The sequence below is a fragment of the Lynx canadensis genome, chromosome X, assembly GCF_007474595.2.
Source record: "Lynx canadensis isolate LIC74 chromosome X, mLynCan4.pri.v2, whole genome shotgun sequence".
Lineage (NCBI taxonomy): Eukaryota > Metazoa > Chordata > Mammalia > Carnivora > Felidae > Lynx > Lynx canadensis.
This window is the reverse complement of record NC_044321.2, coordinates 11,879,837-11,892,534: the sequence shown is the minus strand read 5'-3', so window position 1 is coordinate 11,892,534 and position 12,698 is coordinate 11,879,837. Positions and strand designations below refer to the sequence as shown.

The 12,698-nt window shown below is 39.7% G+C and overlaps 1 protein-coding gene and 1 long non-coding RNA gene across 5 annotated transcripts in view; both read right to left on the bottom strand.

Moving 5' to 3' along the window:
- Positions 1-285: 285 nt before the first annotated feature.
- The window catches only part of CA5B (carbonic anhydrase 5B), a 51,119-nt gene continuing 38,706 nt past the window's right edge, over positions 286-12,698 (bottom strand). For 2 of the 4 annotated variants that reach the window (XM_030305049.1, XM_030305052.1), the window contains 5 exons: positions 11,047-11,165; positions 9,909-10,004; positions 8,776-8,838; positions 7,704-7,859; positions 1,167-2,739 (listed from right to left, as the gene is read on the bottom strand). In XM_030305049.1, the coding sequence (XP_030160909.1) occupies positions 2,560-2,739; positions 7,704-7,859; positions 8,776-8,838; positions 9,909-10,004; positions 11,047-11,165 (614 nt within the window). In that variant the 3' untranslated portion in view covers positions 1,167-2,559. Of the gene's footprint in view, positions 758-1,044; positions 2,740-7,703; positions 7,860-8,775; positions 8,839-9,908; positions 10,005-11,046; positions 11,166-12,698 lie in introns of those variants that run through there. The other 2 variants (XM_030305051.1, XM_030305048.2) reach the window with 2 other exon arrangements.
- Positions 2,813-3,522, bottom strand: LOC115507010. Its single transcript, XR_003966529.1, has 2 exons — positions 3,277-3,522; positions 2,813-3,040 (listed from the first exon to the last, which is right to left on the bottom strand). It is a non-coding gene; the product is annotated as an uncharacterized LOC115507010 (long non-coding RNA).

Below are 12,698 nucleotides of genomic sequence, written 5' to 3'. Positions count from 1 at the left end.
TTCAGAATAGGCAATTTTACCCTAATCCATGTAGGCTCACAGAGGAGAAAAGGGTTGGCAGTTTCCCCTACTGGTGATATCAGCAGATTGTGCACTAATTTGACAGAAAGAGGTGAGCTGAAGAGTGGGTGGTTTTTGTTTCCTGCTTTTCTAATAAATCTGTTACAAGTTTTCCAGTCACTTTCATGGTAAAGTCACTACATGGTAAAGGATGTCTCGCTAGTTTTACAGACATCTTACATATTGAAAAAAAAAAAACTAATAGGAAGAAAAAGGCATTCAATATTAATATTGTAAAGAAAGGGTTTTATTATAGTATTTAATGAAGATAAGCAGCAATGTTAATACAAAATTCTTTCTCAAGGACATTTTGCCCCTTGCTGTTTAGGAAGGTACAAGTAAAACACTTTTGGAGGCACAAAAGACACAAAGTTTCTTGTTAGGGTGTATCAGTAGCCCCGGAATCTGCAAGCCCCTTCAGAGCTCAGATGACTAAGGCACCGAGGAAAAGAACACACCTCCCCAGGGCGGTTTCCATGTAACCTCTGCAGAGAAGGTGAGCAAGAATTGATCATGCAAACCAGGACATGGTTGAGAGTGAGAGGGTGCTGTTAATAATCACACCAAAACACCAGGTGCAGGTGAATCAGGAGTGGCAAGCTGGGACACACCCAATAAAGACATCCTCTGTAGCTCTAAGAAGTAAGGGCAAGTCGGGTATTGACGCACTGGTTCTCACTCCAATTTGGAAGACTCACTGCAATAGAATTTTGCACAAAGACTTTGTGAGAGGCCTAGGCGGGAAGCCCTGTGCTCTAGAAAATGCATATCGTGTGTGTGTTTACCCTTTTAAAGATAACTATGGTTTGAACAGATCAATTAGATAGTTAACATAAACTTTTCCCCTCGCATTTATCTTTTTAAGAATTTTATTCATTTTCTTCCCAGAGAAGGCATGTACTCTAGAAGCAAATGCCTTCACCCCCTCCCTTTAAAAACAAAACAAAAAAATTATTTATTTATCTGTTTGTTTATTTATTTTTTAGAGAGAGAGGGAGAGAGACGATCTTAAGTGTGGCACAGGGCTCCATCTCACGAACCGTGAGGTCATGATGACCTGAGCTGAAATCAAGAGTCTGATGCTTAACGGACTGGGCCACCCAGGAGCGCCCCCTCCCTTTTTTAAGAGCAGATATCCGCCCCCCCCCCCGAAAACACATATACACCTCCAACCCTCTTTTTCTTCTACTGAATGTATTATTTATTTTTAACTGTGGTAAGATACACATAAAATTTACCATCTTAAACTTTTTCAGTGTATAGTTTAGTAGTGTCAAGTCTACTCATCCAACCCTACCTTGCAGATCAGATGACTAGCATACTAATGAAAGAAAGACCACTAGTAAATTCAATATTGAGTTTGAACACAGGCTTATAGGCAACTAGAAACATTCCAAGGTATTTACAAGCAAAGGCAACAATGGCATGGATTCCCCCAAATATGTAGAATTCTCTAGATTTTAGCCTGTTAATTTTCTCTCCTTATTACTGTAGCAGAAGTCATTTAAACCATTATATTAACTGGGAGATTTATGTTGAGCACCTGCCTTGCACAGAACCTCAACTCATGAAATAAAGGTCAGGCAGTTCTCAAGGAAAGCCATGATAGTTCTGTCATTGTGGAAAATATTATATTCTATGAAACAGTGTACAAACAATGCAAAATAACACTATAAACTATAGACTATTATATTACTAGTCTTTTGAAAACGATGTCTGTAAATAAAGCATGAAAGAATTTTAAATTTTAGGAACTTCAAGCATTTTCTTTAAAATGCTCTGTATATGCTTTCTATATGATCAGGTCTTGAGGTAAAATATTTGATCTTCAGAAGTGCAAAAGGATTCCCTGTTATAAGTAAATTCTTATTTTCTTAGAACTACAAAATATTTTCTTCTATGTCATAAATTGATAGTAAGCATATCATGTACTAGGGATAACAACTAAAGATCAGGCAAATATACTTGTTGAGAAGGCTTTAGAAAAGAATATACATTCAGATTTTGAAATAAAATATCCCTAAAACCATGGCCAATGTTCAGCTAGCCAGGAAGTACCAGTTTGGGCGCTGGGACCATTTCTGAAAGGCCTGCATTCTGGATGGTCAGTGTCTGCACCTTACCAGTGTTAAATATTTTGATTACCATCACTACTTACAACTCTATAGAGTTACTAACTAATAAACATAAAAAGACAACTAATAAACATAAGACAACTCAGAAATATAGGACATAAAAAGACATTACGATTACCAACAGGTTGCTGAAGGACAAACTTGTGTCTCTTACTGCCACATCAGTGTTAAACATCATTATCAATAAAAGTTAAGAACTTCTTTACCAAAGAGCTTTCTTCAAAGACTGAAGGAGCACTGCCACACCAAGAAATGCGCATCTACAATTATTATTAAATGTAGGCGTTTAGAACAGTCCAATCAGCAATCTCTAAAAAGCTAGTATGTATTCATTAAAGCAAAGTACTGCCTAGATATGAGTGTCTTAGGGAGTTGCTTGGCTAGTTGAAGGCTGGGGTTTCACTTGTATATTCAGTACATAATCGTGACGGAAGGAAGAGCGGACAGTGCGATTCATTAAGGGCTGAAGGGGGCGGAAATTGTCCACCATTCTTTTCTCTTTCTCCCCCTCCGAAGTGAAGAGCAGGGTCCGAAACTGCTCAAGCTAGAAATAGAAGTAGGAAGCATAAATGATTTCAATGGCGTAACAGTTTAACTTCATGAATAAATTACTTTTATTTTTACAATTCCAAAACATTCGTCTAAAACTAGATACAGAACAACTTATTTCTGGTTAGGAATGCCTTCACTACTAGACAGGGAATAAAATGTATGAGGAGGAGGGTAACAGGAGGTGGTGAAGCCAGCAGGGTACTTGGGATCCAAAGACTGGGGGTCAAAGGCCCTGTCCCCCCCCCACATTAGCCCTTTGCCAAGGACAAGTTTTCATCTTTGATTCCAGGAACCTCATCTTTAAACATTTTTTTTTTAAATGTTTATTTATTTTTTAGACAGACATAGACAGAATGTGAGCTGGTTAGGGGCAGAGAGAGAGGGAGACAGAATCTGAAGCAGGCTCCAGGCTCCAAGCTGTCAGCACAGAGCCCGGCGTGGGACTCGAACTCACGAGCTGTGAGATCAAGACCTGAGCCGGAGTCGGTTGCTCAACCAACTGAGCCACTCAGACGTCCCATCCAGGAACCTCATCTTTAAATGGGCAAAATAACTAGCCTACAGAATACTATAGGGAAGGCCTGATGTATACAGTAACAGTGCCAAAAATGTTTCATTTTTTTCAAAATGTAACTGAATCATTAATGTAAACAATGTCTTCTTCATTGCTCACTGTACCTGGGCATTGCAGGGGAAGGCAATGCATATGGATGTCTTCTTCTTTTTACATTTTTTTTTAAGTTTATTTATTTATTTTTGAGAGACAGACAGAGAGCGAGCAGGGGAGGGGCAGAGAGAGGGAGAGAGAGAATCCCAAGCAGACTCCGTGCTATCAGCACAAAGCCTGATGTGGAGCTTGAACTCACGAACCATGAGATCATGACCTGAGCCGAGACTAAGAGTTGTATGCTCAACCGACTGAGCCACCCAGGTGCCTGTAGTATGGATGTCTTCTTAACAGGCAGTGAGATGCCCCCAGCCAGCACTGTCCAATAGAACTTTCTGTAATGACGGAAATGTCCTCTGCGTGATTCATTATCATAACCACTAGCCACATATGGCTACCGAGTGCTTGAAATGTGGCTAGTGTAACTAAGGAACTGGATTATTTACTTATTTATTTATTGAAAGTTTATTCATTTATTTTTTAGGAATCTCTACACCCAACGTGGGGCTCAAACTCACAATCCCAAGATCAAGAGTCACATACTCTAATGACTGAGCCAGCCAGGTACCTTGGAACTGAATGTTTAATTTTTATTTTAATGTGTTTATATTTCAGTGCAAATGGCCATGTGCAGCTAGTGGCTCATGGACTGGACAGTGCAGCTCAGTACAAAGAGGAGCAACCCCAAGTCAAAAGCTTGTTCTCTAATATGGTGATAGCATCATTCGCCCCCCTGGCTTTCCGAGCCACCTTATTATGGAACACTGGACTTCAAGCCCGCTGTAAAATCTTTTCACAACATTTCTCCTCAGTCAGTCAGGCACGCTGCAGCTATGGAGAGGACAGCCTGGGGCACAGTAGGCAAGCATGTGAAGATGTGTTTCGATCAGGCCAAGTAGAGCTGCGGAGGCAGGATTGTGACCAGGGGCGAGTGGCAAACATAGGGACCGTATTTGCAAATTACGCATATACCCTCAGAAATTAAGAATGTGTCCAAGTACTTAAGATTTATTTTTATTCAACTAATTGCAAAAGATTAGAAATCGCTCAAGTATCAGTAAGTTACATTAGATCTATAAAATGGACTAGTACATAGCCATTAAAAGTGATATTGAAGATGTTTATTACCGATAAAATGTTTCACATATCACTGAGTGAAAAGAGGAACAAAATGGTATGTCCAGAATGATTCCATTTGGTGAAGAAAATTATGTATATTTATATAGATAAAAGACTAAAAGGATTTATGTGTACGTGTATAGATATACAACTAGAAAGATTTACCCAAACAATGACTAACACTGATTATAGGTGACTAGGATTATAGATGACAGCTAATGTTTTTTTTCTTACTGAATTTTCTGTGTAGAGATTTCATTTGAAAACTCCTCACATGGGCCACTGACTCTCTGATTTATTTATTTTACTGACTTATTTTTCAGTGTTAGGTTGATTTTTGACGTTTATTTATTTTTGAGAGAGAGAGAGAGAGGGAGAGAGAGAGAGGGAGAGAGAGAATGAGTGGCGGAGGGGCAGAGAGAGAGGGAGACACAGAATCGGAAGCAGGTTCCAGGCTCTGAGCTGTCAGCACAGAGCCCGACACGGGGCTTGAACCCACGAACCATGAGATCATGGCCTGAGCTGAAGTTGGACACTGAACCAGGGAAGCCAGCCAGGTGCCCCAGTGTTATGTCAATTTTTAAATGTGAAGGATAAACGCAGACTAAACATATAGGTCACCAAGCCCAGGCTTATGAACAGGTAAGCTCTATGTTTTGCCATTTGTTTTTGGTGGCTTTTATCAGACAGATTTAAAAAAATTATGTGGTCTAATTTACTAGTTGGTTTCTTTAGGACTTCTGGTTTTGATATATAGTGAAAAAAGCTTCCTCCATTTGGAAGTATAAAAAGATTTTCCTACGCTTGTCCTAGCAGTGTTTTTAACATTTAATATATGTGGAATATATTCTTGCATAAGGTCTGCATGGTGGATCTAATTTTTCTCCCCCAAATGCCTGCCCAGTTGTCCTCGCATTAGCATTTACTGAAGAATCTCATCTTTTCTCCCCATTGAGATGAGATGCTACCTTTATCACAAACTAAATTCTCATATGTACTTAGACATATTTCTGAACTTACCGCTTTCTTCCCTCCAGTGATCTCTTTATTTGTGTGCCAGTACCATACTATTTAATTATTGTGACTTTATAAGTTTGTAGATCTAATCATCTCTCATTTTCTCTCTCAGAATTTTCCCTGGCTATTTATGCTTGTTCGTTTTGCCACATGATTTTAGAAGTAGCACATCTATCTAAAAATCCTATTGGCATAGTGAATGGACCACATCAAATTTATGGAGAATAAACAGTGGATAATAACGAGTCAGGGAGAATTGACATCTAAAGATATCTTTATGGTGTCTTCTGATTCAATAACATGGTATACATTTTATGAATTCTTCTTTTGTGTCCTTCAGGGATATTTTAAGTTTACTTGTTAAATTTTCTTAAGCTTATTCCAAGGCATTTTATATTTTTGTTTCCATTATAAATAGGGTTCATTCTTCCATTGTAACTTTATATCATTGCATCCTTTAACTGATTGTGATTTATATATAGTGATATATATATTCATATGTGCTTTAAATGTATTGATTTCTAGGGGCACCTGGGTGGCACAGTTGGTTAAACATCCAACTCTTGGTCTCGGCTCAGGTCATGATCTCACAGTTTGTGAGTTCGAGCCCTACACTGGGCTCTGTGCTGATGGCATGGAGCCTGATTTGGATTCTGTCTCTCCTTCTCTCTGCCCCTCCCCAGCTTGTGTGCGCGTGTTGTCTCTCAAATAAATTAAAAAAACTTAAAAAATCAATGTATTGATTTCTACAAATTAATGTTATACTCCACTAATTACTAAACTACCTTATTTTTAAAGTAGTTTTTATTGTTTCTCTAATTTATTTTTTCTTTTCTGGTCTAATTGTATTGGCTACTTCCAGAACAACTTCCAAAGTGTATATGGTAACAATTCTTTCCATAGTAAACATGCTATTTACTTTTGAAGTGAGATCCATGTCTTTTTTGCAAGTTAGGGAAATCTCCATTCATTTCTATTTTATTTAAAAATTTAAAAAACTGAATAGTACATTTTGCTAATGCCTTTTAACAATATATGGAAATGATTACATGATTTTTCTATTAAGATTCACTGATATAATGAAGTATGTTAATATCATTCCTAATAATGAAACATCCTTGCTTTACTAGAATATATACTACTTTGTCAGAATGTGTATGTTTCTTCTAATGTACTGCTAGCTTCTGTTTTTCATGTATTACTTTTGCTTCCTTTAAAACATATTCTTCAGAGATATCAATCTTTAGTTTACTTTTAATTTTTAAAAATATTTAATGGGTGTTGGTATCAGTTATCTTGGCTTCATAAAAAAGATTTTGGAAGCCTTTGCTCCTATAAAAATGCTTTGTAATTAATAAAAATCCCATAAAGCAAGCATATACAAGTACCATTATAGTTTAAATTATGAATTAAACAGGATTTTGTGCATTGAATTTAGTAATTAGTGGCAAGTAATTACCACTTAAACTTACTTTTTAAAAAGAAAATAAACTCCAAGTTCAAAACAACTGACTTAAACTTTATGGACAGACACTGTTGGATTCTGTCTTTATCCTGAGGTTCCAGAGCAAAATTTCCTTAAGGATTTTTTTTAAGTTTATTTATTTATTTTGAGAGAAAGTGCATGTAAGTGGGAAGGGACAGAGAGAGAGGGAGAGAGAAAGAATCCCAAGCAGGCTCTGCACTGTTACTGCAGAGCCAGATGTGGGGCTTGAACTCATGAACAGTGAGATCATGACCTGAGCCAAAATTAAGAGTTGGACACTCAATCGACTGAGCCACCCAGGTGCCCCTCCTTAAGGATTTTAAAGGGTTGTGAGCACACCCATCTCCAGTCTTCATTCTTCCCTTTAAAAGGGCCTTGTTTATATAGAGAGTCATATTTATATATAAAATACACAATACATAAGACATATGTCATTGCCAAATATGGAAGTAAAAAGCTTATGTGTCCTAAATTTTAACTGTTCTGTCTAGTTGGTTTGAAGAATTCCCCAATTTATATCCAAATTTTGAGATAAGATGTTAGCACATTTTAATAAAAATGTAGAAGCATTACAAGATGTTCAAAACCGATGCCAAAGTTTGAGCCCAGCCTTGTGTTAAAGGGGCAGACTAGCATGTCCTCATACAGAAAGGTAGAAAGAACATACCTGATCGTGATCAACCTCTACAGGCTGCTTCTTAATGATCCAGGTGACAGACTCGGAGAGGGGCGGGGTAGTCAGGGACCCCGAGTAGGTCCAGTAATCTGGGCAGGCGGGCATCAGGCAGGAAGGATCAAATGACCCAAATTCCACAAGGGTGTCCTGGCAAAGAGAAAGGGTCACCGAGTCATCATTTTGTGATGAAAACCACTCAGAAATCGGATGATAAGGCGATGATTCGAGGGGAATCTGGGGACCAGCAGTGGTCTAGAGTATCTCTGGGCACCTTTGGACAGAATCACACCCGCGCACTGCTCCTGTAATTAACTATGTATTTCTGATCATCCTCCATGGGAACACAGCCAAAAGCACTTTCCCCCTCCATTGTCGTGAGTTTACTGCAGGTGCTGGTCTCCTCTGAACTCTTCGGGAGGCGGGAGGCGTCAGGTGGTAGCTGGTGCATGAACAAGGAGGCTTGTCTTTCTCAAGAGAAACGAACAGAATTCTCCTTTCTAAAACACAACACAAAGTAGAGGGAGCCAGGCTCCTGCATCAAAAGGGGAGAAAGAGACAGGCAAGGAAAAAGAGGGAGAGCGAGAGGGAGGGAGAGGGAAAGAGGCAGTGGGGAGGGACTGAGGTGGGGAGAAGAGGGGGAGACAGGGAAGAGGAAGACTTCCAGGGAACAGCCCCTTTGGGATCCTCAAGAAGCAACAGTTAATCCTGGGGTCTGGACAGAGGCATCCATGTGGACGGGCCGGACGGAAACGGGTAACTGTTCTTCACAGCTAGCCAAGCCAAGCGTCCGTCCCACTCTTCCCTGCTCCCTGCCTGCGGGATGGGGATGGGCGGTCTAGCCAAGAGGGCTGGTCTGAGTGTTCCCACGGGGACTTCGAAGACGCAGCTGTGCAGGTGTCGGAGCAGAGGAGGGGACGGCACCGTGTTCCCGAGTGCCGAGCGCTCAGTGGCATGGCGGCAGAACCAAGGCAGTGGCGAGTTGTGTTCCAGGGCGCCTTGTCAGCGTCTCCACTCGGAGATTAAACATAAAATGTATTTCAAGTGATTTAGGGGGGGAAATTACCTTATGCTTGATTGATGGCAAAGTATCCACCAATTTCTGCAGCTCTTTGTGATGTTTTCCTAGCTAAAGAAGAAGCAATGAGAAAATATTAAAAACAATTGACACTTCACTTTTGAAATCAGAACAGAATATGAATTAAAATTAGCCACCTGGTGATCACATATAAACAAACCAATCACACTACTTAAACTACACTTAAACGGGCAATTTAGGTTGCTATAAACGTCACTGAATCAAATTAGACACAAAACAAATGAGCAGGCTGTTTGCTGATAGGGTCAGTGTGCCTGCGGGGAAAGGTGCCCCAGCTCCATTTAAATATCAGTTCGTTGGGCGCCTGGGTGCCTCAGTTGGTTAAGCAGCCAATTCTTGATTTCCACTGAGGTCATGATCTCAGGGTCCTGGGATCCAGCCCCCTTGTCAGGTTCCATGCGGAGCATGGAGATTGCTTAAGATTCTCTCTTTCCCTCTGCCCCTCTCCCCTACTTACATGCTCTCTCTCTCTCTCTCTCTCTCTCTCAAAAATAAATAATAAACACTAGTTCTTACATTGAAATTTTAATTAATTAAAATGAAAAACCGTACCATGGTCAAAGTAGCCACATTTCAAGAGCTCATTTGCCATATGTGGCTTGTTACTCTTGTTACTCTATTGGACTGAACATTTTTGTTTTCAGAGAGAGTGTGTGTGGCATGGGCAGAGGGACAGAGAGAGGGAGAGGGAGAGGGACAGGGAGAGAATCTTAAGCAGGGTCCATGCTCAGCTACTTGGCACACAGCCCGACAGGGGGCTTGATCTCATGACCATGAGATCATGACCTGAGCCACAATCAAGAGTTGGACGCTTAACTGACTGTGCCGCCCAGGCGCCCCTGGACTGTGCATTTTAATATCATTTGAAATATATTCATAGCAATCTCTTCTTTTAACCATTGTTCATTTTCTTTTTTTTTCCCTGAAATTGAAGTAGAGTTGACATACAATTTTACATTAGTTTCGGGTGTACAACATATTGATTCCACAAGTCAATTATGGGTTTTTTTTATCCCAATATACTTAGATCTTAATATGAAATGTTATATCTTTTTACCCCACAATACAACACATCATGTAAAGTGGTAAGACTTTTTTACCTTTAAAAATACTCCTATCACAGCCAAACCATTTTCTTCCAGTGCTGCATCCTCAAAGTTTTCAAATTTGACTGCATTCCAATGTACCAAGTGCAGCTGAAACAGCATTAAAAGATGGTTTGATACATGAGCATATAGGATTGCTCCAAAACAGACAGCCTTATTCAACACATAATATTTTAATGTTTCCTTGCCCAAAATAAAGCCACTGAGAAAAGCATACACCAATCTGGTGCAAAATGAGATAGAAATAAATAACAGGAAGAAATGTATGCAGGAACAGCAATTAACATTACTTCTGAATAGAGGGATTTATTTGGAGAAAAATAAAAGAAAACAAATACAGCAAAGTGGGTAACATTTCAGGGAGGGAGCAAACTTTGTCCATTCCCACGCTGTTTTGGATATGAAACCGTCATATCCAAAATCCATTTGCATCTAAAGGAGAGATGTTTATATTGAGAGAAATAGATTCTCTGTATGGGAATTAAACAAGAGTTGAAGATAAATTTATTTGAGGGATAACCACTTAAAATGTGCTTCTTTTCACGGTAACATTTAAAACCAAATTAAGGAGAAATTGTAAGAATAAATTGTGTTTCCTTATGTGGTCCCTGTACTTCCCTACAAATTATTTCTTGTCCATCATTTGCCAATGCATCATCACCAGTCTCCCAAGTAAGACCCTCAAGGTCACAGTTAACTTGCTCTTCTCCTCTCCTGAAGTGGACCATGCCTCCAAGTCCTGTTGCTTTTATTTCAGAAATGCTTGTTAAATCTTGCTCTTTTTCTGTTTCTATTGTCACAGGCTTTATTTAGGCTCCTCCCAATTCTCACTTGGATTAATTTAATCTGGTGGCCCTGCATTGTTGCCTGGTTTATAACTTCAGGCTATAATTTGAGCCTAGCTTGGAATTCTGGAAGGATTCCGTTTTAGGATCTTAAGTTTCATTTCTGCTCGATTATGTGAGATGAGGGCACGTATCATTTTTACATGTATAAACTGGGAATAATCAAATATGCCCAAGAGAGCTATTTAGCATTTATAGGAATCATTGGATTTTCCCTGATAATTTCTTAGAAATTCAGCATTATCCTCACTTCACGGCTGTCGCTGTTCCCAAGCTGCTCAACATACCTCTGCCGGGTAACATTTGCTGTCCACAGTGTGCTCGGAGCCCCAAGCATCAATGGCCCCCCAGTGAAAATGGAATTGCTTCAGTCGGTAGTTGTGTTCCAGGGGTCCTCCCTCGATCACTGAAATGGCACATCCAACAATTCAGGGGACAGTTTTTCATACCATGGAGGAATGCAGGGGAAAGGCCGACTCTTTGGGGGGACCTTCTATGTGAACTGTCTTAAATGGGGCACACTGTATTAGATACACGTGTATATAAACTTGATTTCCACGCAGTCAGTACAGGTATAAGGGCAAGACTTGCACTCTGAAAGACACTGAGAATTAACACACTCCAAGCTCTGTACAACCATGAAAGGCCAATTCTTGACTTATTTTTATATTCTATATTTACTGTGCCCACTTCTTTTTTTACAGGAACACGAAACAAGGGTTTTATTAACAAAGTCTTATAAAACAATTTCAGAAAGTGTACATCAACATGACACAGACTATAGCCTACTTTAGTTTTTTCTGCACAAAAGTGAACCTTGAAACTCCTGTAACTAAGAAAACCGTTGCCTAACTACTTTGCATTTAACCTGGAATCACTGTGCGCATAAGATTACTACTGCAGTACCAGTAACACAAATTGATAGGTTTTATACTGGACGTCACATAAAAAGTACATTATCAAGTAGACTTGTCTTGGGACTCCTGGGTGGTTCAGTCGGTTAAGCGTCTGACTCTTCACTTTGGCTCAGGTCATGATCACAGGCTTTCTTGGGATTGAGCCCTACATCAGGCTCTGTGCTGACAGTGTGGAGCCTGCTTGTGATCCTCTCTCTCCCTTTCTCTTTGCCCCTCCCCTGCTCATGTGCATGCACACTTCTCTCTCAAAATAATAAACATTTATTTAAAAGTAGATTTGTCTTGGGGCGCCTGGGTAGCTCAGTCAGTAAGCGTCCGACTTCAGCTCAGGTCATGATCAGGTTTGTGAGTTCGAGCCCTGCGTCGGGCTCTGTGCTGACAGCTCAGAGCCTGGAGCCTGCTTCAGATTCTGTGTCTCCCTCTCTTTCTGCTCCTCCCCCACTCACACTCTGTCTCTCTCTCAAAAATAAATAAACATTAAAAGTAGATTTGTCTTATTTTAAAGTATATGAAAGTCAATTTAAAATGCCCTACCCCCTTTTCCCAACACTGAGATTAAAACAAACTAATAAAAGAGTGGAAAATTGAAAACCAGGACAAGAGATAACTTTCTTTAACAGATGGGCTCAGGATAGGCAGAAGCCTTCACTGATGTAGATGTGGAATAAATTATTTCAGGGAAAAAAAATCCCAAACACCTTATGAAAAAAGTATACAACTCTACTTCAAAATACGTTATTTGCTCACTACCAAAGACAATATCATTTCAAATCTTGTTTCTGTAATTAAAGCCTAGTCAGTCATCAAAAAAGGTTAGTGCAGATAGAACCTTTCAAAGTTAAACAAAAGCCACAAAAATTTACCTAAAAGCCTTAAAGGGTGATTTATTTCAAATTTTCATTTTCAGATGTAATTATAAGAATGTTGGGGCGCCAGGGTGGCTCAGTCAGTCGAGTGTCTGAGTTCAGCTCAGGTCATGATCTCACAGTTCATGAGTTCAAGCCCCGTGTCAGGCTCTGTGC